This window comes from Capra hircus, chromosome 16 (genome assembly GCF_001704415.2).
Source record: "Capra hircus breed San Clemente chromosome 16, ASM170441v1, whole genome shotgun sequence".
Classification (NCBI taxonomy): Eukaryota; Metazoa; Chordata; class Mammalia; order Artiodactyla; family Bovidae; genus Capra; species Capra hircus.
This window is the reverse complement of record NC_030823.1, coordinates 56,535,139-56,562,210: the sequence shown is the minus strand read 5'-3', so window position 1 is coordinate 56,562,210 and position 27,072 is coordinate 56,535,139. Positions and strand designations below refer to the sequence as shown.

Below are 27,072 nucleotides of genomic sequence, written 5' to 3'. Positions count from 1 at the left end.
AAGATACAATTTCTATTTTATATGTGACATTTTCTGTGTATCAGGAACTGTGCTATAAGGTTGGTATTCATGACTGTATCGAACCTTCATAACAACCCATTTTATAAATGAGAAAAACCAGGGATCAGAGCTGTTAAGAAATCCGTCTCTAGAAAAGACGCAGAACTACCATCTGACACCCAAGTCTGTGCTATAAACATCTTGAGAGGCTTACTCTGCCTCAACATCATGCACCATAACATAATGCTACCCCTCACTTCACTTCTCAGAACCGCATATCTGGTTCAATCTCTACCATAATTATGGGCGTGAAGTAGCCACTTTCTGGATGGAAAGTCAGTGTCACAGAGGTTCCTGAGAAGTGTTATTATCTTCAAAACATATGATGAGCCAGGCATGGAGCTATCTGATGGAATTCTGGAATGTCTATTTGATAGATACTTAGTGTGTCTCCTATATACAAGCTATGACTGAGTATCTGCCTTAAAGAAGCTTTGGAGGCATCAGCATTGAATAAGGCAGAATCTGAGACAATGGGGAAAAAAATCACAAGCCAAGAGAGGATTAATTGCCAGAGGAATTAGTGGCAACAATAAGACCTATAGAAGTTCAGAATAGGAAAGGGGCTGGGGCATTTCAGAAAGGCTTAATGGAGTAAATGGGATTAGACTTAATCTTTGAGGGTGGAGGATTTGGGCAGAGAAATGGGGAGAAAAATCCCAGCAGGAGGGCAAATACATGCCAAGATTTCAAATGGAAAAAGAAAAGATATATCTGTGGTTTTCTGCCTGGATTATTAATGGCCTAAGTTTGGAACTAGGTCAAAATCTCCATCTAGAGGAATCTAGTTCTTATCCCTGAAAAAAGTAGGGAGCAATGAAATCTGGGAGTGTGTGTGTGTGAGCGTGTGTGTGTGTAGAAGAATATAGTAAAAGTGGATCTGGGGACAGTGCGGGGACTGTTTAGGAGAGATCTGGAGGGCTGCACGGTAGGTAGAAGGTGATCGCAGCAGATAGGAACTGAGAAGAACAGAATTGTCTGGTCATAATATGCAACAGGAAAAAAGAAGGGAGGGGTCTTATGAAGGAAAATTGTCAGGACTCGGCAAATGGCCACATTTGGTTAGAAGACCATGGTAATGAAGGTCTGTCTGTGACATTTTACTCAAATCATGATGAGCTTTTCTCAAAAAATTAGCTCCTTGAGAAAACAGCTAGAAAGACTCCTCACTAAATCTAAGGGTTGAGTGGAAACAGAACCTGATCCATCAGCAAACTCTATACTACCTCACAGTGTGAAGGTCTACACATCTTCTTTGTCCATTTAAACAAAGGCCCAGAGGGTCTCTCCTGCCCAATTTCTGCTAGGCTTTCCCCACAACTTGGCCGTGACTATTTTATCACCCCTAGTAATATTCAGGTCCAGCTGAGTTGAGGAATGGCAGGAGGGAGGTGGCATGTTTATTCTGGAATACTTTCTTGCCAATAGTCATTTCTTTTAGCCCCAATCTAATTTTCAGTTCCTGGGTCTGCAAGGAGCTCCGTTTGTGTGGCTGATTACTGTGGTTCCCGTCCTCAACCTGTCACGCCATCCTGGGTTGACAGCCTGGCTGTTCTGTTCTCCGTTAATTGGTCCATCCATCCAGTCTCACTTTCACCCATATGGAACCTATTCTCTGTGCAAGTGTCTTGTTTACATTCCCTTTATCTACGGGATGCTTGTCTGTGTATCTTATTCACTCATCCGCTGATCAGCTGCATCTGTTTCACAACATGTTCTCCAGGCTCACTTCGTTGGTCTCTGATCCTTGCTAAGCAGCCTCCTCTTCTTCTGGGGGCAAGCCTGCAAAGCCCAGGGAGAGGTCCTAACAGGTGACCAGCACCCCACGTTCATCTCTTACCTGAGTTCCCTACAAATCCTGCATTGCCAGTTTGTGTGTTCTCTATTTGTTTATTTGTTCTTAATGTTCCTACCAGTTGAAGAACAGGGCAGGGACTCTGGAATGGGCTGCCTGGGTTCATTTACAGCCTCACGTTGCTCTAGCTGTGGGGATTTGGAAATGTAATTGAATCCCTAGCCCCCTAGTTTCCTCTTCACAAAAACAGGAAGGATACTAATGGTAATAATTTCTCATAGAATGCACCTGGCATTCAATAAACATCCAATAATGTTATTCATTATGCCATGGAACCAGGAGTTATTTTTCTGGTTCCTGAGTACAGCAAGCCTGCATACTCTGGGTATCCATGCTGCCCTATCAGCGAAGGTGGAAAGTAGTTCTCCCAGCGGTGGCTACCAGAAAGCCTGGTTATTCTTCTCTTGTAACTATGACCAGTAATACCAGGGATCTTACCATTAAACTTGCCCAACTCTAGGGACAGAATGACTCTATGTACATAACACAGCTTTTGCTCTGTGATCAGTTGCTCATCATGTCCAACTCTTTGCGACCCCATGGACTGTAGCTCACCAGGCTCCTCTGTCCAAGGGATTCTCCAGGCAAGAATACTGGGTGGGTTGCCATTTATTTCTCCAGGGAGGGGATCTTCCCAACCCAGGGATCAAACCTCCATCTCCTGTGTCTCCTGCATTGGAAGGTAGATTCTTTACCACTGCAACACAGCCTTAAGGCAGGCAAATTAAGCAAAGCTATCTGAAATACAAGTCGTCTCTCTTAGGTTCTGTTGGATAGCTTCCCTGGTGGCTCAGATGGTAACGAATCTGCCAGCAATGTAGGAAACCCAGTCAATCCCTGGGCCAGGAGGATCCCTTGGAGAAAGGAATGGCTATACACTCCAGTATTCTGGCCTGGAGAATCCCATGTACAGAGGAACCGGAGGGGCTACAGCCCATAGGGTTGCAGAGTTGGATATGACTGAAGAGTTTTAGCACATAGCACAAAGGGCTCTCATAATGGAATTATTACCCTTACTAGAAGAGGCACCAGAACTTTCTATCTCTCTCTGCCAGCTGAAGACACAGTGAGAAGGTGACCATCTGCACACCAGGAGGAGAGCCCTCACTAGGAAATTGGGTCAGTCAGCACCTTGATTTGGGATTTCCTGGCCTCCAGAACTGTGAGAATTAAGTGTCTATTGTTTAAGCCAGCTAGCCAATGCATATTGTAAACAGCAGATGGAGCAGACAGACACTCAAGATTTATTTAGTGAATTTATTACTTCAGCTTTTTTTTTTCCTTTACTGATTTGTCAACCTAAAGAATTCCTAGAGATTTTGTCTGAAAAAAGGGAGCATGAAAAAGAGGTAAGAAGAGGACAAACAGGCAGGAAGCAGCTCTCAGAGGGAACCTAAAGAAGTTAAAAAGACTGTTGGTTTCTGCTCTGCAGTAACGAGGCAGTTTTGAATGGGTTTGACCCATGAGCTAGGCACGCAGGGCATGAAACCAGGACAGGTGAGCAAAGCCAAAAAGTTGGGCAAGCTGTAGCCACTCCAACTCAGCTCTAGAGTCCTCAGGGTCTTAAGTGGTTCCAAGGCCAGAGACCATTCCCAGAGACCTAACGGCACTGCAGACATGCACCACCAAGTTTAATATTTCCCACATCAGAAAGACTTCCATTGAATCCAATCTCATTTTTAATTAGTCCTCACATCGCCTGGTGAGGCAGATTAATATGATTATCCATATTCCACTGATGGGGAAAATGAGACAAAGGGCCATGCCTCAAGGTCACTTAGGGAATGAGCAATAGAAGTGAAAATTAAGCATCTTAAATTTCCCAACTAGCACACAAGGGAGAGGACAGTGGGGAGTTGATTTCATCTCCTTTTGTTCAGAATCTTTCACATCTGGATAATGCATATTCAATTTACTACTTGGTTTCTCTAATTGAAAAATAAAGGACCCATTCTGCTTCTGAACTCCAGTATTCAATTTTCAATGCATAAGGAATTTACCAAGTATTCTATGCCAGGAGCAGCCCCAAAGAAAGGTAATAAAATGAGTATTACTTAGACAAATGTGAATATATATTGACTATTTATCCAATGCAGGCGACATGTGTTCAATCTCTGGTCAGTAAGATCCTCTGGATAAGGAAATGGCAACCCACTAAAGTATTCTTGCCTGGGAAATCCCATGAACAGAGGAGCCTGGCAGGCTACTGTCCATGGGGGTTGCAAAGAGTCGGATATGACTTAATGACTAAACAACAACAACATTGACTATTTACGGAATGTTCAATATTATCCTACATTGTAGGGGTTAGATACAAACACAGAAGACTAAAACATGATTCCTGTCTGCTAGAAGCTGGTCTAATTGATCTAACTGAACATTCAAAATAGTAACCAACACAAATAGTACACACCTCTAGCTACCCAGCTCAATCATTAAAGGCTCTGCCTGCAATGCAGGAGACCCGGGTTTGATTCCTGGGTTGGGAAGATCCCTTGGAGAAGGAAAGGGCAACCCACTCCTGTATTCTTGCCTGGAGAATCCCCTGGACAGAGAAGCCTGGTAGGCTACAGTCCATGGGGTCACAAGAGTCCGACACAACTTAGCAACTAAACCACCACCACTAGCCGTGTAGACAGGAACCAGCTCTTTTCTTTGTTCCCAAAAGTAGATGTTTAAGCACCATGTGTTGATCAAATATTGGCTGAGCTTATTCCAGATCACATTGAGGTATTACTAGTGTGAGAGGCAAGCTCATAGTATCATCATACACCTCCCCTCCTTCCCATTCAGTTATTTCATCTTCAATCTCTCTCTCATAATCCATCACACCCTTCTACTGAAGAAATAATTTTGTATGCAGCCTCTTTTCACTCTTCTCTTTCTGCTTCCCCAGTTCAGTGAGGTGGCTGTTACATTACTTTAGGTGAGAGAGGATAAGGTTCTGACTTCTGTGGTTCAAATTTGCCACCATGATTTTCTTCCTTAAATAGAAATCTTATCTTTTCTCTGTGACTGAGATGTTTAATGCTCACCTAATATCCGTGTGTTTCCCTGAACTCAGCTGAGTCCACAAGACCATGTTCTGGCAAATGGGAAGGCAAGCAGATGTGATGCACTACTTTTCGCCCAAGGGACTCAAGAGTTATTGGCCTCTCTCTATATTTCTTGTCTGCCCTTTTGGAAGAAACCATGGAGACCACATTTTGAGAAGACAGAGGTGTGAGATGGAAGAAATAAATGAGTGCTCCGGAGAGTTACACCAGACTTCATGGGAGTAAGAAACAAATCCTTTGTCACGTTCAGTCACTTGAGATTTCTAGGTTCACTGGGGACCGTAGCCTATCCCAATTAATTCATGTTCTATTTATAAACCTCAACACTGGCTCCAGGATAAAATCCAAACTCATTAGCTCAGCGCACAAAAACTTGAGTGATCTAGCCCTAACTGAGCTCTTTAACCCCCAATCATTCCACATTCCTTCATGTTCCCCAAGATCAGCTTCACAGGGCAGATGAATAATATTTTCTGTGATATGCCACTGGTATTTGGGGGTTGTCTGTTATAGGATATGACTGTAGCAACATATAAATACTATAGAGATTGGTATTAGAAGTGGGGCGCTGCCATAACAAAAATCTAAGATGTGTGGCACTGGTTCCAGAATGGTGAATCAGGAAGCAAAGGAGCTGTTTTAAGAAGCTGGAAAAATCAATTGCTCCACAATGTAGTGGGGGAAAAAAAATATTAGATGTTTTCCTGTAGTTGTGAGAAAAGTTAACTGTTATAACTCGAACATCAGAAAATTTACTTACTAGCCTATTGGCTTTGGGAAAGGAAGATTTAAAGAAGAATATTACCAGAGTTAGTGCTGGCTAGCTTCATCTGATAAGGTGCTGCAAGAAGAGATGAGCTCAGAAAAGGCTGCTGCTTTGCTGGCAGAATTGACAGGTAGCATAAAGTACTAAAAATTCCAGGATTTGCAGTGGAAAACAAACTTACTTCTCATTTCCAATGAGCAAAAGATGAAACTGAGTAATACTTTGTATTAGAAATGCCTTCTAAGAGTGAAGTTAAAGCCTAATCTCAGGCAAAGACCAAATCAAGGTCTATTTCATCATTTGTTCACACTTTTAATTGGAGTTCAGTGGTACCTAGAAGATCCTTGTAGCTGAACAAAGCGGCTTCTAGAAAAGAGACTGAGGACTTTATCAAAGACAAGCCTCATAAGCTCAGAATATCTATAATCAAATAGATAGGAAGAGGCACATCTTGAAAAGACTGTGAGGCTAGCTCTTCTAATATGGATTTGACTGAAATTAAATACATGCAAAGCCAAAAAAGTCTGTGAGAATTCAATTTCCAAAAGTAACATCAGCTTGTGTTAAAAGAGACCTGCTGCTAGAGAATTTGGATAGATTTTTGGATTCCCCATATTCTATACCAGAAGAAAGAAGATTGAGAAAACTACTTAGTTTCCAACAGGAAGATGTTCTCTAGTGCTCTCTTCTTGTGACCCAAGCAGATAATAGAAAAGGAAGGATGTCCAAGAGAGCCGAACCAAAAGCCGTGAATCAGAATGAACCTGGGAGTTTTACTTAGGAGGTAATCAATAGCCATTTAACAAGCAGCGCTCCCTATTCATAGAGTATAATTTTTGCCACTCTTCTTGGAGGGATTTCAGAATTGTTGTGTTATGTGATTCTTCCTTTTTTCTCCTTGAAAGGGGACAGTTACTGTGGTTTTCTTGTTTCTGCTCTACTTTGCCATCAAGTCTGAGGAAAGAAGAGAATCTGTGATTTTATCACATCAGACTCGAGATTAAGAGAAGCTATCTTGCACCCGATGTAAATCACGTTATTTGAGATTTTTAAGCCTGATATTAGACTGGATAAGACATTTAGAGTATCTTGGGGTAGGGTGAAATAAATTTGAATATAACAAATGTCTGTGACCAAAGAGACTGACTGGAAGATATTGTTACATGCCCATAGCTCCTTCTGATCTCTCTTCCTTTGCCAGGAATTCAGTATCAGTAGAGTATAGTTTCCCTTCCTAAAAATTTTAAATGGAGCCATGTGATTTGCCTTGGCCAATGGAACATGAATATGTATAACAAGCTACATTTGACAAGAGGTTATGAATGTCTTGGTATGGCTTTCCTGGTTTTTTCCTACTCATGCAACCTACCATGTGAAGAACATATAGGGGTATCTACTGACCCTGAAACTTTGAAGCCTGGGTCCTTGAGTGAGAGTCAGGTGGGGTAATCCAACCCCAAACCTAAGGCAGAACCACTTTAGCCAACCAGCAGATGAATGAGTGAGAAATAAATGTTCTTGATACAGGACATTGATATTTGAGGATGATTTGTTATGCAAAAGGGGCTTCCCTGGTGGTTCAGATGGTAAAGAATCTGCCTGCCATACAGGAGACCCAGGTTCTATCCCTGGGCCAGGAAGATGATCCCCTGGAAAAAGGAATGGCTACCCACTCCAGTATTCTTGCCTGGAGAATCCCATGGACAGTGGAGCCTGGTGGGTTACAGTCCATGGGGTTGCAGAGTCAGACATGACCGAGTAACTAACACACACACATACACATCATAGAAAAAACTGGATCACGGCATCATACAATTTCCTTTCACATTTTTGCCTTTCCATATGTTTCTATTTTTCCTTCAAAATTTACGTCAGGTGGTTACCCCTCTGTAAGATCTTCTTAACATAACTGAGCCAAGTTATTTGCTTTATTCTCTGTGCCCCTATGTGACCTTGTTCATATCTTTGTATTATTACTCATTGAGTAGCAATTTGATCTTTTTGCCTCTGCTGCCTATGCTATGTTGGAAATTCCTTATTCATTTTTGTAATCTTACACATACTTGGCACTCCAAAAATACTATTTTAAGTGAAGAAATGAATAAAGGAAACTGAAAGAATGATCATAGTTTAGTAACCACGGTGTAAGTTGGGAGAAGAGGCTATGCAACTTGTGCAAATCCTAGCCATTGGGGGGAGCAGCAAGCTTTTAGATTGAGAATTGGTATGAAGCTCATACTAAAAAAAAAAAAAAAAAAGAGCTAGATGAATTTGTTTTTTCATGTGTTGGAATTTGGAGCCCTAGATTCTGTAGCTAAGCCTGGAGAGGTGGGAAGCTGCTTCCCATGCGTGAAGTATTGTACATTCCTGGTTAGAACATGTTTTCTTTGGGGGTTGTTGCGGTTTCTTTCTTTTTTCTTTTCTTTCCTTTTTATTTTTTTTCCAGCTTTGGAAGCATCTAATGTTTGCAATAACAACAACAAAAATATGAGGCTGGCCCAGTATGAATCAGGAGACAATCTGGACATGCAGTGGATATAAGGGGCGGGAGGTGGAGGGAGGAAAGAAGAAAGGAAAAACAGTTGCCAGGAGCTTAACAAGAAAATGCCATGCACGACACATGGCTGGCACAGTGGGCAGCAACATCTGGTCTAGATAAGGACCCCCAGTGTGTGCTGCTGAGTGTACACGTGTGTGTGCATGTGCACGTGTAAGGAAACACCCAGGCTCTGGGCTTCAGGAAGCCTGCTCGTGGCTCCAGGCTCACTAGTCTGAAATGCTACCCTCCGTGGCTGCCTCTCACCGTGAGCTAGATCGGCAGCCAACTTATTCTTGCGAAGTATGTTGCAGGCTAGAATGGGCTGTGGAAAACAAGCCCAAGAAAAGCCACAAGGGCCTCCTGACCCATTTGAATCTTTCTCCTGCCAAGTCCTCATTACTGATCTCAAATAGGAAGGAAAACAATGTATAAGGCTGAAGAGGCTATGGAGAATCCACTGGGGAAAAAAGGCTTACTTAGGATCACTGGGCTAGAGGTGTCAGACAGGAAAGAGGCAATGGGTCTCTTTTCAAATTAGCGCATGGTTTGGGGTAGTTTTTTTCTGTTGTTGTTCTGCTTCATTGTTGTTGTTGTTTGACATTCAAAGGCTCGTTTTCTCTCTTATTCTTGTTACTCTGTGCAATGAAATAGAGGTAAAATAAGGTGGAGGCCTTATATCCTCTATGGATAATGAGCACCCTCTCAAAGCAAGCGTCTAAGGAAATTTACCCCCAGTTGATAGGCTGGAGCTGGTATGCTGCCAGCAAGACTCAGATCTGAACTGTTTTTAGCCCTTTAAATAAGGTTATGGTGCCCAAGTAGGGTGCCTACACCTGGAAATGTAGATGGAAAGAGACGCAAAAAACTTAGCTCAAAGCTGCAGGCCTGAAAAAAAAAATCAGACTGAGTTGAAAGGAAGTAAGCAGAGGTTCTGCTTCTATGGATTGATTCCTGCTGAAGCTTTCTGCGTTCACCTCGTGGTAGACATTTGGCTTCCTCAGCCAGGGCCTCCAGCGTGCAGCATATAACACATGTCACCTGTCCCTGTTGCCACGCTTCAGCCTGGTCTTGCTTCAGATGACTTCTCACACAGGGATGATAGCAATGATGATAATCCTGTACACGTGTGTAGCATCTGAGTGTCAGTCAATGCTTTCATAAACATCAGACAGCCAAAAAAAAACATCCAAAGTCAACCAGGGGAGACATTATTTTCCCATAGGAGAGAAATAACTTTGTTTAAGATCACATAGCTAAGGAGAAGAAAAGCAATCCATGGAACCAAGCTTTCTCTACCCATTGCACAGACAGCTTTCAAAGAGTTGAAGGGAACCTAAATGTCATCACTCACCCCCCAAGTCCCAAGACAGGGCCATGCTAACTACAGGCTTCTCTCAACAAAAAAAGAGTATCCAGTAAAAAAGAGTCTTAAAGGAGTCATAAAACTCAGGGTCTCTTGGCAACCTTTTTATTCTTCACAAGTTAGCAAAATTTTCCTTTTCCCCATAGTAATTAAGTTTCTTCTCCAGATCTTTACCCGACTGCCAATCTTCTTCCCAATCTGTGGCTGCCCTTAATTCCTACCTCATTCATCCACTCAAGACATATTTATTGAACATTTACCCTGTGCCAATCACTGCACCCCTGTACTAAGCACTTGAGGTTTATCAGTGAATAAAATAAACAGAAAACCCTTCCCTGTAGAGCTTATATCCCAGTAAGGAATATTGACACTAAGTGTAACAAATAAAGAAGGCTGAGTGCTGAAGAATTGAGGCTTTCGAACTGTGGTGCTTGAGAAAACTCCTGAGAGTCCCTTGGACAGCAAGGAGATCAAACCAATCAACTCTAAAGGAAATCAACCCTGAATATTCATTAGAAGGACTGATGCTGAAGCTCCAATACTTTGGGCACCTGATGCATAGAGCTGACTCATCAGAAAAGACCCTGATGCTGGGAAAGACTGGAGGCAGGAGAAGGGGATGACAGAGAACAAGATGGTCAGATAGTATCACTGACTCAATGGACATAAGTTTGAGGAAGCTCCAGGAGATAGTGAAGGGCAGGGAAGCCTGGCGTGCTACAGTCCATGGGGTCGAAAAGAGTCAGACGTGACTTAGTAAGTGAACAACATTATTTAGGGAATTAGAGAGTAACAGCCTTATTAAAAAAAAAAAAAATAGGGCAATGTGAGGGAGTGCTGCCTGGGCTTCCCAGGTGGCTCAGATGGTAAAGAGCCTGCCTGCAGTACGGGAGACCTGGGTTCGATCCCTGGGTCAGGAAGATCCCCTGGAGAAGGAAATGGCAACCCACTCCAGTATTCTTGCCTGGAAAATCCCACAGACAAAGGAGACAGGCAGGCTACAGTCCATGGAGTTGCAAAGAGTTGAACACAACTGAGTGACTTCACAAAGGAGTGCTCTGGGGCTTCCGTGGTAGCTCAGCTGATAAAGAATGTGCCTAAAATGCAGGAGACCCCAATTCAATTCCTGGGTCAGGAAGATCCCCTGGAGAAGGGCATGGCAACCCACTCCAGTATTCTTGCCGGGTGAATCTCCATGGACAGAGGATCCTAGAGGGCTACAGTCCATGGGGTTGCAGAATCAGACATGACTGAGCGACTAAGCACAGTACAGCAAGGGAGTGCTCTAGGTTGAGGGATGGGCAGAGAATGAGAGAAGAAGGACAGTTGTCATTTACAATCTAATGATCAGAGAAGGGAAATTTGGAGGGCTGAGTACACCACAGCAAGGCCTCTGGATTTTACCCTGAATGAACTGAGGAATCCTAGGACGGTTTTGGCAGAAAAGTCCTTTACGTTGCATACATTTTAACAGGCCCCTTTGGCTGCTGTGTTGAGAATAAAAAGCGTTGAAACAGGGGTAGGAGTGAGACCAATCTGGAGGCTGTTGTGGGAATCCAGGTAGTAAAGGATGATAGCTCAAATCAGGGTGGCAGCAGATGAGATGGTGAAAAGTGATTGAACTGTGGATGGATTTTCAAGGCAGAACTAGTGGGTTGAATTGATGAATTGGATGTGGAGAATTAGAGAGGGGGATTAAGATGACACCTAGGACTTTGTCCTGAGCAACAGGAAGGATGAAGTTGCCATCAACTAAGATGGGAAAATCTGCACAGAGAAATGATAAACTGTTGCATATGAACTCCTTGAATTCTTAAATTCTGTTTGCTACTCACTACGAAATGGAAAAATACTACCACATTTACATATTTACTGCCATATCAATAAACAAGGGTGTCAGAGTCTATTGCAGCCTACCAATGTGAACCAGTGAAGAACTCAGGAAAGGGAAGAATACCTGCCATCTAGCAGCCATTAGACTACAGCCACTCCCTAGGGTGTTGAGTCCCAAGGAACTTGCTGCTGCTGCTGCTGCTGCTGCTGCTGCTGCTGCTAAGTCGCTTCAGTCGTCTCTGACTCTGTGCCACCCCACAGACGGCAGCCCACCAGGCTCCCCATCCCTGGGATTCTCCAGGCAAGAACACTGGAGTGGGCTGCCATTTCCTTCTCCAATGCATGAAAGTGAAAAGGGAAAATGAAGTCACTCAGTCATGTCCTACTCTTGGACTGCAGCCTACCATGCTCCTCCGCCATGGACTCCTGCCTACCAGGGTCCTCCGCCCATGGGATTTTCCAGGCAAGAGTACTGGAGTGGGTTGCCATTGCCTTCTCTGCCCAAGGAACTTAGGATGTTGTAAAAACACAGGATACCGGCCCCAGATAGCTGAGGTGCCTATCAAAGGAATGGCTTCAATGAGCCCAGACTCTTGCATTTTCTAATACATAGAAAAGTGTTAAATTCCTTGTCTGGGGTTATCTGGTTTTCTTTAATTAACAATAATCTTGTGATGTTCAGACTACCTACCCTTTAGTTTATTTTTTTCAAAATTTCTATATAACCGGGCTCCTCCCCCAGTCTCAGAGCTCTTCTCTCAAGGTTACTTGAGAAGATGTCTCTTAGGCTTGAAGTTCTAAAAGTCCCCACAGAATAAAACATAACTCTCAACTTTTAGGCTGTGAATATTTTTTAAAGTCAGCACTATAAACTTTGTTTTCAGTCATTGTTCCCTCCTTCCCATCTGACTCAGAGCCAACAGTGTTTGTAATCCCTTCTATCTCCTCTTTACCTTGGGTGTCCAGACTTTTAATCAGTTTATTATCCACAGATAATAAATATATTAAAGCTTCATTCATATCAAAAGCCTTTCCATAAACACTCTTTTCCACTTAAGTTACCGTTCATCTCACTCCTTGTACTGGCCAGCTTTTGGAAACAATATTTTTATTTGCTGAATCCATGTTCTTATCTATTTCTCAACCTACTTCCCTCTCTCCCGTTCCACTGTTACCACTGTGTCTGGGATTACGACGAGTGTTGAAGTCATAAGCCTAACTGTCTCTTGTAAATACTCAATTCATCTGTCCACTCTTTAGCATTGCACACCATTTACCATCTCTCTCTTCTTCCATGGTTTTCCTATTAATACGACCATTCTCTCCTGTATTTCTTTCTACTTTTCTCATCTTTCTCTATTTCCTTGACCAGCTTTACTTCCTCTGTTCTTCCCTGTACTACTTCTGTCCTCCCATGCCTTTTTTCTCTACCTCTTCCCATTCACATTTCTGGCATGATCTTATCCCCTCACCTACCTTTAATTATCATCCATATTTCCCTCATTTCTCAACAGGTCATCAACTGAGACTGTGTGACTGAACTCTAGACTTTTTATTTCCAACTCTACTAAACTCACTCCATCTAAAGTGAAGCTCATTTTCTTCTCCTACAAGCCTGCTTCTTTTTCTTTACAGAGATGAATGGCATCCACTATCCATCCAGGCACCAGGGAGTCAGATATAGATCTTCTTCTTCCCCACTGGCTGAGATTTTAGAATCAATTTCATATCTTGAAAGGAAAGCCCTCAGTCATAACTTCTTTCCATCCTGACCGAGTGGGGCTGAGTCTGGGTTCTCAACATCTCTCTCTTGAGATGCAAGTGTTGTCTCCTAACCATTCTGCTTATCACCTGTCTCTTCTGCAAGGGCTTCATCTTCAACAATTTTTCTACCTTATCTGATCTCGTGGCTTCCTGGAGATGCTCTTCAATACCATTGGAATAAAGTTGATCGTCCAACTATGGCGACATTCAAGCCACGTCTTCATCTAACCTGAGCCCCATCAGCCTCATCTGTAGTCTCCAAAGCGTTCTCCAAATTTTCCCTGTGTTTCAAATCCTTGCTCCTTGTGCCCATACCATCCTCTCTGCCCATAGGGCTTTCAACTTTAACACCAACTAATAAAACCATTAAATACTATAAGAGTGCCACTTTGCTCTGAAATCTTCCCCAAATTGTATGTCCCACATCCATTCTCTGCCTGTTCAGTAAGTAAATATAGTATCTTTCCTTTATTCCCAAAGAACTTTGAAAATGTGCCTCCCTCAAGTCAGACTGGATTACCAGAGACAGGAGTTTCCTCTTGATTCTTTTAATATCCTAAGAGTCGTAGACTATACATGGACAATAAATGTATGTTCTGTGAATGAGTGTTCCTTCATCTAAAACCTACATTTTCAAGAGTTGAGCACCTTAAAGAGATTTCTTCTTAACTCTAGGTTAAAATAAGAAATTAGAAGAGACAATAGAGGGACAAATACCAAAATAAGAAACATTGTCTCCATCAAGTGCCTCTGTTTTCTTCTATATCAGCATAAACCCTGTTGAAGGGAATAGTGAGGAGTGACTGTATATTGATCACCGCATATCTACTACATTTCAGGCTTAGTGCTGGTAAAACATATGAGCTGAATTTGTGTTTATATCTGCTCTCTTCTGGAAGTCCCCTAATAAGGGGAATAAAGGAGTAAAGAAGGTGTGAAACCACAAGAGAAAAGAGGACAGGCAAGGCCATGGCAGCCAACGGAGAATCCAACAAAGTTTAAGGAAGCGGGAAACACATGCGTGAGTAGCAGCTGGCAGAGCAGACCTGGGAAAATGGAACCCTGAGTGCCTGAGATGCACAGAGAACCAGAAAACTCAAGAGCTAGGATGGTCAAGCACCTCCGCAGGCAGCTCTACAGGTGAGTGTGTGTGTGTGTGTGAGAGAGAGAGAGAGAGAACAAGAGAGCATGTCAGAGCGCTCAAACCCCACCTCCTATATTAAGAAGTCCGTACGTAATGCCACAAATGAAAAATCAAGATTGGCAGTACAAGCATTATTAAACAGATATATGTGTGTGCGTGTATATATACGTATATGTAGGTATATATATAGACACAGATATACACGGGCTTCCCATCAGTGGCTCAGTGGTAAAGAATCCACTTGCAATGCACGAGACACAGGAGATGAGCATTCTATCCCTGGATCAGGGAAGATCCCCTGGAGAAGCAAATGGCAACCCACTCCAGTATTCTTGCCTGGAAAATCCCATGAACAGAAAAGCCTGATGAGTTACAGTCTACAGAGTCACAAAAAATTGGACATAACTGAAGTGACTGAGCATGCACGCATGCACACATAGATATAGATATTTATAGACATAATTTCCTGATGAAATTAAAGAATTAAAGAGGAGAAGCAAAAAAGACATGAAAGAGTTGTCTCTGCCATGGGAGGCGAGGTTAGCCAGAGAGGGGCAGACACTGCCAGTTTTCCAAAAAAACCAGAGGAGCCAATTGGCTTTTTATACTAGGTACATGTATTACTTTTATAGAATTAAAATGAAATTTAAAAAATATTACATGAAAAAATGGCCAATAAGGGCAGAGCTGAGATTTAAACCCATTAATGGCTGGGAAGATTCCCTGGAGAAGGGATAGGCTACCCATTCTAGTATTCTTGGGTTTCCCTTATGGCTCAGCTGGTCAAGAATCTGCCTGCAATGCAGGAGACCTGGGTCCGATCCCTGGGTTGGGAAGATCCCCTGGAGAAGGGAAAGGCTATCTACTCCAGTATTCTGGCCTGGAGAATTCCATGGACTATAGTCCATGGGGTCACAAAGAGTGGGACATGACTTTTACTTTCACTTTCTAAAATGTGTATCCTTTTTGCTATGCACACTATTTGCTCCAATTTGCCAATAATTACAATTAGATTGGGAGTGTTACCCTTTTATTGTTCACTATGTCATTATAGGGTTAATCACAGCAAACTTATAAACATACACAACCACATACACATACATGTATATAGGTATACATATGTACTTCATGTACTGGCTTCCTAGATGGCGCTAGCAGTAAAGAATCTGCCTGCCAATGCAGGAGACATAAGAGACGTGGATTTGATTCATGGGTCTGGAAGATCTAGAGGAGGGCATGGCAACCCACTCAGAATTTTTGCCTGAAAAATCCCATGGAGAGAAGAGCTTGGCAGGCTACAGTTCATAGGTCACAATGAGCTGGAACCAACTGGAGTGACTTAGCATACACACACACATGTACTTCATCTGTTTCAAAAAATTAAGTATGAGACTTAAAAAAACCTTCTTTCATTCAGTTGCTACCCAAAGCAAGTATTGAAAAGCAGAGATATTACCTTGTCAACAAAGGTCCATCTAGTCAAGGCTATGGCTTTTCCAGTAATCATGTATGGATGTGAGAGTTGGACTGTGAAGAGAGCTGAGTGTCGAAGAATTAATGCTTTTGAACTGTGGTGTTGGAGAAGACTCTTGAGAGTCCCTTGGACTGCAAGGAGATCCAAACAGTCCATTCTAAAGGAGATCAGTCCTGGGTATTCTTTGGAAGGACTGATGCTGAAGCTGAAACTCCAATACTTTGGCCACCTGATGTGAAGAGTTGACTCACTGGAAAAGACCCTGATGCTGGGAAGGATTGGGGGCAGGAGGAGAAGGGGATGACAGAGGATGAGATGGCTGGATGGCATCATCGACTCAATGAACATGAGTTTGAGTGAACTCTGGGAGTTGGTGATGGACAGGGAGGCCTGGCGTGCTGCGATTCATGGGGTCACAAAGAGTCAGACATGACTGAGTGACTGAACTGAACTGAACTGAATAAAATAATTTCACTTAAAGGAATATCTATCTTAGTAGGATAAATTAGAAATAACTCAAATTATATGAATTTCCTGAAATAGCTTGTCAATATGACTATTTGATAAAGAATATGCAAATGACTATGAAGGTAAATAGTAAACTAATCACCATTTTATGAACTTTAAGAACAGTCTCAGTGAACACATTTGAGTCATGCTTAGATTGCATTTAAAATATATTTTAGGAGCACAGTGAGAAATGGAATCTTTCCTGTCATATCAGTAAACAAGAATGTCACAGTTCAGTACAGTTGCTCAGTCATGTCTGACTCTTTGTAATCCCACGGACTGCAGCACACCAGGCTTCCCTGTCCATCAACAACTTCTGGAGCTTGCTCAAACTCATGTCCATTGAGTCAGTGATGCCATGCAACCATCTCATCCTCTGTCATCCCCTTCTCCTGCCCTCAATCTTTCCAAGCATCAGGGTCTTTTCCAATGAGTCAGTTCTTCACATCAGGTGGCCAAAGTATTGGAGTTTCAGCTTCAGCATCAATCCTTCCAATGAATATTCAGGACTGATTTCCTTCAGGATTGACTGGTTTGATCTTCTTGCAGTAGAAGGAACTCTCAAGAGTGTTCTCCAATAGCACAGTTCAAAAGCAAAAAGTACCAGTTACCAGTTATCAGAATCACAGTTACTAGTGATTGCAGCCCTCCACTGTGAGCAGTAAACCCTGAGGGAATTTAGAAAGGAGAAGAATACCTGCCATTTTTGACTACACTAAAGCCTTTGACTGTGTGGATCACAACAAACTGTGGAAAATTCTTCAAGAGATGGGAATACCAGACCGCTTTACCTGCCTCCTGAGATATCTGTATGCAGGTCAAGAAGCAACAGTTAGAACCAGACATGGAGCAGTGGACTGGTTCCAAATTGGTAAAGGAGTATGTCAAGGCTGTATATTGTCACCCTGATTATTTAACTTCTATGCAGAGTACATCATGTGAAATGCCAGGCTGGATGAAGCACAAGCTGGAATCAAGATTGTCAGGAAAAATATCAATAACCTTAGGTACGCAGATGACACTACCCTTATGGTAGAAAGTGAAGAAGAACTAAGAGCCTCTTAATGAAAGTGAAAGAGGAGAGTGAAAACACTGGCTTAAAACTCAACATTCAAAAACCTAAAATCATGACATCCATTCCAATCACTTCATGGCAAAAAATGGGGAAACAATGGAATTAGTGACAGACTTTATTTTCTTGGGCTCCAAAATCACTGCAGATGGTGACTGCAGCTATGAAATCAAAAGACGCTTGCTCCTTGGAAGAAAAACTATGACAAACCTAGACAGCATATTAAAAAGCAGAGACATTACTTTGCCAATAAAGGTCCAGTCAAAGCTATGGTTTTTCCAGTAGTCATGTATGGATGTGAGAGTTGGACAATAAATAAAGCTGAGCACCGAAGAATTGATGCTTTTGAACTGTGGTGTTGGAGAAGACTCTTGAGAGTCCCTTGGACTGCAAGGAGATCCAACTAGTCTATCCTGAAGGAAATCAGTTCTGAATGTTCATTGGAAGGATTGATGCTGAAGCTGAAACTTCAATACTTCGGCCACCTGATGCGAAGAGCTGACTCGTTGGAAAAGACCCTGATGCTGGGAGGGATTGAAGAGAGAAGGAGAAGGAGATGGAGATGGCAGAGGATGAGATGACTGGATGGCATCACCGACTTAATGGACATGAGTTTGAGTAAGCTCTGGGAGTTGTTGATGGACGGGGAAGCCTGGCGTGCTGTAGTCCATGGGGTCACAAAGAGTCGGACAAGACTAAGGGAGAACACAGGACACTGGTCCCAGATCTGAGGTGGATATCAAAGGAATGACTTCGGTGAGCCTAGACTCTTACATCGCCCCATATATAGAAAAGCTCTAAGTTCCTTGGCTTGGGATATCTGGTTCTCTTTAATGTACAAAAAAAAATTCAAAACCTTCTGACATTCAAGCTACCTGTCCTTTGTTGCAGAGTGTCTATATAATCTGGTTCCTCCCTTTGCCTCCTCAGAACAGTTCTATCAGGGTTATTTGAGATCTGCCTCCCAGGCTTGAAGTTCTAAAAATTTCCACATAATAAAACATAACTCTGAACTTTTAGGTTGTGTGTGTATTTTCGATGGATAACCATTAGAAATCTTAGTGGAGAAAGGCCTTATGAAAAGAGGAAAGGGATAGAGCTATTTATGGATAGAATCAGATTTTGTTTGCTCACTGCTAATTCTTATAACAGTGTCAGACTTTATTTTGGGGGGCTCCAAAATCACTGCAGATGGTGATTGCAGCCATGAAATTAAAAGACACTTACTCCTTGGAAGAAAAGTTATGACCAACCTAGATGGCATATTCAAAAGCAGAGACATTACTTTACTAACAAAGGTCCGTCTAGTCAAGGCTATGGTTTTTCCAGTGGTCATATATGGATGTGAGAGTTGGACTGTGAAGAAGGCTGAGTGTCGAAGAATTGATGCTTTTGAACTGTGGTGTTGGAGAAGACTCTTGAGAGTCCCTTGGACTGCAAGGAGATCCAACCAGTCCATCCTAAAGGAGAACAGTCCTGGGTGTTCACTGGAAGGACTGATGCTAAAGCTGAAACTCCAATATTTTCGCCACCTGATGTGAAGAGTTGCCTCATTGGAAAAGACTCTGATGCTGGGAGGGATTGGGGGCAGGAGGAGAAGGGGACGACAGAGGATGAGATGGCTGGATGGCATCACCGACTCGATGGACATGAGTTTGAGTGAACTCCGGGAGTTGGTGATGGACAGGGAGGCCTGGCGTGCTGTGATTCATGGGGTCACAAAGAGTCGGACAGGACTGAACGACTGAACTGAACTGAATTTTTATAATCTCAGCATAATGATTAGAAAGCACCTGGACAGATGAAAGAACCTTTAGTATTTCCATAATGTTACTTTTACAGGCAAGTATTATTTCAATTGTCTGCAAACCTGGATTACAAATGAAGACTCAAAAGAGCAGTACAATAAGGAAAGGCGGAAAGTAAATCAGAAAACGGGTGTGGTTGGAAGAGATAAAGGGAAAGCCTATGTCACAAAAGAGTGAGAAAGTGGCCCACTCAGGAAGCTGGAGAAGACAAAAGGAGCAAAATGTAGAAAGCCCATCAGACTGTCACAGCGTGGTTCTGCAGGAGACTTAGACAAACATAAATTCTCATGAATGTTGCTAATCCAGAGGAGGTTTTATAATTTGCATGGTTGTGCTTTTAATGTTTCTTTCTTTTTTTGTTTTTGGAAAGCAGAGGGGGGAAAACACAATGGTTTTAGTTTTCAATATGAAAACCTAGTCCTAATTAACATTTGAAGTCCAATTTCAGAGATTTCAGCTGGAGGATCTAAAGTCAAGCCCTGGACCCAAAGGGGACTCTGGACAAACCTAAAGCCATGCCCAGATCTCCAGCCTGGTGCAGAGATTGCACAAAACTGGCAGAGACATTCACAAATAAATCTCAAGGGGACTGGAGTTTGGCAGCCAGCGAGCCTGGAAGACAGTTCCAGTGTAAGCTAATTTTCATTTTTTCTCTGGATTTTAGCACGTCTAACACATATTTGGATTTAGATTTGTGTGAACCCACACAATTCCTACCAGAAGTGGAGTAGCTATACTCATTATTGGCTGCTAGGTCATTATTATTTCTACCCTAATTAACTCCTTTCCACTCAGATACTGAAGAACTTGGCAAGAATGTAAAAGAAAAGTAAGCTCATATGATTTGTCTTCTGAGAAGCAAGGGAGGGGTTGATTATTATGTCTGGTTTGTAAACAGCTAAAATGTGGCGAAGAGAAGTTTAATTGTTGGCTGCTATTTAAATAACAAAATATCAATGAAGAGGAAATAAAGAGAAGTTAAACAACTTTGCAATCACACAGTGCCTGGACTGATAAACTTTGGGTTGGAACATTTGGTTTTCTGAATACAGGTATCCTCAAAAAGACTCACTTTTCTCTTTTTAATAAGGAATTTATAAAGACATACTCAGTTGACTGTTTTTCTTTCTTTTTCTTTCTTTTTTTGTCAGAAAGATTAGTAGCAATTCCATGAGTTCACACTTCAAAGATCAAGTTTTGGGCATGTATTAAAAAAAAAAATGTTGTGACTATCTAGTGATGAAAAAGGCATTACTAAAGCACAGTAATAGAGATAAACCATACAGATAGAAAGGATAAAAGTTCAAGAAAAAAATGGCTGAATGGGGGTTACTATGGGACCAAGTGAAGGCTTATATTTTTAAACCTTAGTCCAGAAGGACCACACATCAGATAGAAGCCCATAAAAATCACTTATTTCTTGGGTATTTATCACATGCAGGCTAACCTGTGACCCTCTCCCACCCCCCTCTCTGATCATCTCATTCAGATCTGCAGGCAGGCATTCTGCACCCAAGTATAAAGCATATCTCCTTAAAGGGGCATTGCACATCACCTTAAAGCGGCATTGCACATCTCCTTAAAGAGGCATTTTAGTCTGATTCTAGCTCCTCTCTACCCCTCTGGGCTTAAAGTTTGGGAAAGAAGAAAAGGTGCAATAAACACTTGATTTTTATGCCATTATTTCTACCCATGTATTATATATAGGCCCCCACATCCAAGAGGTACAGCAGGAAACCCAGACAGTGCCCATGAGTGATTCTGAAGCACATTGACACAGCTAACAGGGCTATCATCTGGAATACGAATAACAAAAGAAAGGGAGAGAGAAGGCCAAGACAACACAGAAGAAAGAATCTAAGGAATGGTGGAGCAGATGGAATGAATTAGTGATGGAAGCATTGTTGATATCAGCTACCAAATGTGTAAAAACAATACAACTGCCCACCTACATTTAAGTAAATGCAGCCAGTGAATAAGAAATCAAGGCTAACCAAGAAGGCCACAAATCTGAACTGGAGTTCTTTAAGAGAAAGGCTCATGGGTATAATCAAGATCAAAATGTATACAGAAGGGAAAGGTCCCCAGTAACAAGGGAGATTTGCAGTTATTTCTGAAAAATCAGCATGATCTACATTCTTCTGGGGCCACTTTGAAGGCCCCAAATGACACCTGGCCTGGGGTCCATCTTCATTGTTTACTGAACCTGGTATCTGACCAACAAGTTTAAAAGATAAATTGTATCCATCTAATTGTAAAGCTGAGGAAACAATTCAGAAAAGTTAATGGACTTGTCCAAGAAGCATGTACTAAGGGATGAAACTGAAGTTGAAGCTTGCCTCCAGACCCCTGACAGCCTCCTTCGGTTCCTCCAGGCTGCCCTCGTTGCAAGGCTTTCTGATTCTAAGCATCCCAGGGTTGTATTCTCTCCTTCTCCTTCTACTCCTTCCCTACCTTTCTCTCCACTATGCTACTCTTCAGAAAACTGATACTATCGTTCTCAATTTGAGACTCTCAAAGTCAAATTCTATCTTCAACTCTCTCTGCTTGCCTGTAAAGGGGAAGAAGCAGGAGTCACTGAAGAATTAGGCCTGTACTTTTCAAGGGAATAACACACATCCATCACTAGGAGCTCACAGATTGTTGGAAGGATGGACCTGTCATATAATCTTGAAATAATGTGATGAGTGAGATGACAGTCATTTACAAGAGTATGTATAAGAATTTATAGGAGAAACAGTAGCATGACCAGAGAAACTTACTTCAAATATCCCCAAAACTCTTTAAAAGTTTTCTACAGTTTATTGGAAGCCTCTAGAACATCAATTAACCATGGCCATCTTCAGTATATAATAATACTCATAAGACTATGGGTGTGTGAACTGTTTCTTGAGTCTTAATATTTATATATTGTTTCAATAAGATCTCATCCTTACACGTTGATGTATATTGTTCCTTAGCCAATACTGCAACAAATATGTTACATTACATGCAACTTAACAGCACCTTAAAATCAGTTATTTCACTTGATTCTCACAGAAGTTTTGAGACAAAGCCAGACAGATACTGTACGCAGTTAACAAAAGTAGACTCAGAATTTGAACCTAATTCTGACATCATTCTGCTTTTCTGTCCTCCTGGATGGCTCCCTTTTCGTCCAAAAAGAAAGAGCACAACTCTACAAGAACTAGCAAAAGGTTGAAGAGAGACTATTAGAAATTGTAAGCCAAAACGGGTGCTGCTGGGAAGCACAATGAACTTGCAAGAGGTACGTGCTCAAAGAAAAAGTAGAGCCAAAATCTAGGTCAATGGGCACTCAATGTTAATTATCCTACAGGAAGTAAGTTAATTATTTCTATCCAAAAGGAGGCTGGAAGTGTGGCCTTTATTTCCTTTGCATTCCCTAGACAACAAGATGTTGTTAATTTAAGTGGAACCTAGGACTGTACATTTTGTTAGAATTCATAAATATGACTTTTGGGAAGGAAAGAAGAAAAGGAAGGGAGGGAGGGAGGGAGGGAGGGAGGGAGGGAAGCAGGAAGGGAAAAAAAGACAGAAGATAACACTTATATGATCTGACAGTATTATGTGTTCATGGATGCATTGACCACTCACTTCAATCATCAGCCCACAAAATGAGGAAAACCCTCCCTGCTACAATAGGTCAGGAAGGTCCCCTGGAAAAGGGATAGGCTACCCACTCCAGTATTCTTGGGCTTCCCTGGTGGCTCAGATGGTAAAGAATCTGCTTGGAATGTGGGAGACATGGGTTCAATTCCTGGATTGGGAAGATCCCCTGGAGGAGAGCATGGCAACCCACTCCAGTATTCTTGCCTGGACAATTCCCATGGACAAAGAAGCTTGGAGGTTTACAGTCCATGGGGTTGCAAAGAGTCGGACATGACTGAATGGCTAAGCATAGTACATATATATATACACATAATTATAATTTATTTACATTACTGTACAGCAAAAACCAAGACAACATTGACAAGCAAGTTTCTTCCAATTAAAAAATAAATTAGGAATTAATTAAAAAAATAAAGAATAAAAAGCACAGATTGATGGGCCCCACCCCCAGAGCGTCTGATTCAATAAGTCTGGGATGGGCCCTGAGAATAGATATTTTTAACAGGTTCCTGCTGCTGCTGCTGCTGCTGCTAAGTCGCTTCAGTCGTGTCTGACTCTGTGCGACCCCATAGACGGCAGCCCACTAGGCTCCCCCGTCCCTGGGATTCTCCAGGCAAGAACACTGGAGTGGGTTGCCATTGCCTTCTCCAATGCAAGAAAGCGAAAAGTGAAAGTGAAGGTTCCTAGATGATACCAATTGTGCTGGTCCATGGGTCACACTTTGAGAACCCCTGGCGTGGGGGTACCAACAGGCGTGTGATGGTCAATCCTCAGCTGTGCATGATAGCAGTTGGGTGGTGGGGGGTCATAAGAGGGAACACAGTTTTGTTCCTCATCTCATCAGCAAAGGAGCTGAGAGCAGACTGGGATGCTCTGGATACCAGAGCATGTGCTGGGTTCAGTGTGGAGGGAGGACAAATGGGGAAAGCTCTGTGTTGTAACCTTCTGGGAAACACCGAAGCCAGCTCCAGGGCCTGCTGTCTACCCTCCCTCTTGCGATCATGCGTGGAAGCACCAGAAGGGAATTCTCAGGATACCTTTGATCTCGTCCCAGTTCTCGAGTCTTCTGTCTGTTTATCTCCCTCCTTCCCTGGCCCCTTCTTCCCCCTTCTTACCCCCTGCTTGGGGGATGAGTCACTCCCCCTCCTCCCCACCCCACTGCCATCTGTTTTTCTAATGATGGCAGGAGATGAGCTGTTTTGCTGGCCGACACCATGACAAAGCACACTCCGAGCTAGCGTTTCTCCTGATGCACTCTCCCGACGCGAGTTTACTGGCATCATTTCTCCACCCAGTTTTCTCTTTGTCTCAAACCCCACCCTTTTCCCCTCTTTGGCCTCACATAGATCCCAGTTTCCCAGAATTAGATCCAGAGAAACAGAGATACAGAAGCATGGAGAGTTGGGTGTGTACGACGGGAGGGTGCTGAAGTCAAGGGCAGTTAAACAGCTCCCTCTGGCGCTCGAGGTGCAGCCAGAATTAGCGCGCGTTGCTGCTAAGTGGCTGAATTACTTCCAGTGAGAGGTCTGGATAACAAAGGCTGTTGTGACTGAGACTAGAGTACTTGTATTTGTTACTGGCTATTCCCTGGGTGAGAGGACTTGTGTGTGTGTGTGTATCCATGTCAGGATTCCTTTGTCATGGTCCGTAAGCAAGGCTCTGCCTCATTCTTGACTCTTCCTCGTAATAACTTCTCTTAATCTGGTGAAGGAATTCACAAACCCCTAACTTCCCCACTGGTAGGGGGATGCCCTGTATGAAGAAGTAAACAGGATTTCTTGAGTCGGTAAAAATCTAGTTTGGGTTAATCACCAGTGGACTACAGGTCCTCCTCAGAGGTTGCAAACAGCCGCCTGCGTGACCCCGGCAGTTGATGTCAGTGAGAGAAGCCCAGGAGATGGGAAGCTATGGGGACTGCTAAGGACAGTGCTGAACTGGAGGGCAGCGGCCCTTCTGGCATTCTAGCTGCCACTCAGATCCAGTTAACTGTTGCCATAGTTGCTAGATATTCTTGTTTTTCAAGAGAAAAATCTTTGCACAGATTTTATATTTATTTTTATTTGGTGTATGTAAAATGTTACCTATACATTTATAAATTTTATGTGGAAATCCCAATTTTTAAGCATTAGCAACCAAAACAAAATTGTTTTTAAGACACTGCCCTGGCCAAACCCCTGTCTGTGGGCCACTGAGCTGCAAAACTCTGATCTAACTAAGCTCCAGTGAGGCCCAGTTAGAGAATCCCCAAACCATAAATCATTCTGACTTGCTTTTAACTTTATTTTTTATTAAGTCATTTAAAATGGAACCCTAGAGATTTTGCTTTAAAAAACAAAAAGGCAAAATCAGAAATCCTAATATCTGTAACTTGGGGATTATGGAGCTACGTGTAAGAGACTGAGCAGAGGGCATCGGAGCAGAGAAAGGGCAAGATACTGAACCAGAAGGACTCAAATCTCTGTGAGTTGAGCAGAGCAGAGAGCGCTGGTCTGGGTTTGAGGGAGGGGGAGTACCTTACCTCGCAGGACTGGATGCAGTGGATCAGGAGGGGGTCTGGGTGCCACTGACGCCGTCCGGTACACATGACACTCTGAAACGGAAGAGGGAAAGAACAGAAAACCAAAGCTGAGACACCTGGTCAGTGAGAGGAGGGGCAAATTCTGAACTTACTCCTTCAGCCCAACCCCTCCCGGAGGAATGAGCCCCAGTTGGGCTGTATGAAGAGGTCAAAGGCAGCTGTCCAGTCCTTCCCTTGAAACTGCTAATCCAACTGGATGGAGCCAAGGTAGAAACTCTTAGCAAAGGGAAGTTTTCATCCTCTTCATTGTCTTCACCCTCCCAGAGCTATTAAAATTTCCAGAGTGATGTCAGTGTGGTTAAAAAGAGCATCCTCATGTTGAGGTTTGACAGAAAACAACAAAATTCTGTAAAGCAATTATCTTTCAATTAAAAAATACATAAAAAATTTTAAAAAGCATCCTCAATACTAAAATGACTTTATTTTGGCTCTAGGCACAATACTGGTCCCACTTGTTTTGAAATTTTAATGTTGCAAGAAATTGTGAGATAGCTGTGTTGATCAGGAGGCACCAATGGAGTTTTAAAGGCTGAGAAATAGAGCTTTATAAGAAGAGCCTTGAACTAAAAGTGGATTTCAGAAATCCTAGATCTCTAGATGTGAGTGCCCAAGAGAGGAGTAGAGGCCAAACAGCACTTGGCAACTCTTTAGAACCATTTATCCCCTCCCTGTGAGAAATGAAAGAGGGTCTACACACTGGACATAGAGGTTTAACGTGACACCACCAGCATGGGGGCACTTTGGGAGATAGTGAAGGACAGGGAATCCTGGCGTGCTGCAGTCCATGGGGTCACAGAGTCAAACATGACTTAGTGATTGAACAACAACAACACCCCGACACTGGGACTCAAAATGGCACCAGCATTGACTGGCGAGAGTGTAAAAATGTGTTCCTGTGTTCCTGTTAAAACACTGGTGACTCCCTCTAAATCCCAATGGACATTTGCTAATGTGAGTTTAAACAAACAGTCATCTGCTCTTTGTGAATAATAACAACTCATCTTCATGGAGGTCTTTTTCCTTCTAATTTTTGCATTTTACACTTTCAAAAGATACGCTTCAGGAAAAGAAGTCCCATGAGAAGTTTCAAAGAGAAAAAGAGATTCTCTCTATAACCGGCTACGGATCCACCCATTTGCAGACCTTCGTATGCACATTTTAAATTCAGTACAACAGAAATTCAGGGAAACCATACAAAAAAATGCACTGTGAGACATGAGTTTTACATTAAATAGTACCTTTAGTAATTGAAAATTATACATTCTAGAATGCTAAGACTGTACAGCAATCAGATTAAAGACATTTTCATATATTAACCTGCAGGTATATGAATATATACCTCACAGTCAGTTATGAAAATGGGAATCTGCAGTATTTTTCTGGAGTTATGTTACTATAAACTAAAAGTCCTCCTTCACAGTTTCCCAAGAGAGGAAATAAATACTATAAATCTTAAAAAACCTTGATATTCAAAACTCTATACTGTAATAATATAGAAGGTGACTTTGCTTAACTTATTATTGTGCTAAAAAAAAAAGAAGGATTATCAAATGTATACAGTTATAACTTGATATCCACAGGGGATTGGTTCCAGGACCTCCACAGATACCAAAATCCAAG

The 27,072-nt window shown here is 42.4% G+C and overlaps 1 protein-coding gene across 1 annotated transcript in view; it reads right to left on the bottom strand.

Moving 5' to 3' along the window:
• PAPPA2 (pappalysin 2) overlaps nucleotides 1–27,072 on the bottom strand; it is a 329,773-nt gene that overhangs the window by 15,484 nt on the left and 287,217 nt on the right. Inside the window, exon 20 of the mRNA XM_005690911.3 lies at nucleotides 25,393–25,464. Coding sequence (XP_005690968.2) covers nucleotides 25,393–25,464 — 72 coding nt within the window. The remainder of the gene's footprint in view (nucleotides 1–25,392; nucleotides 25,465–27,072) is intronic.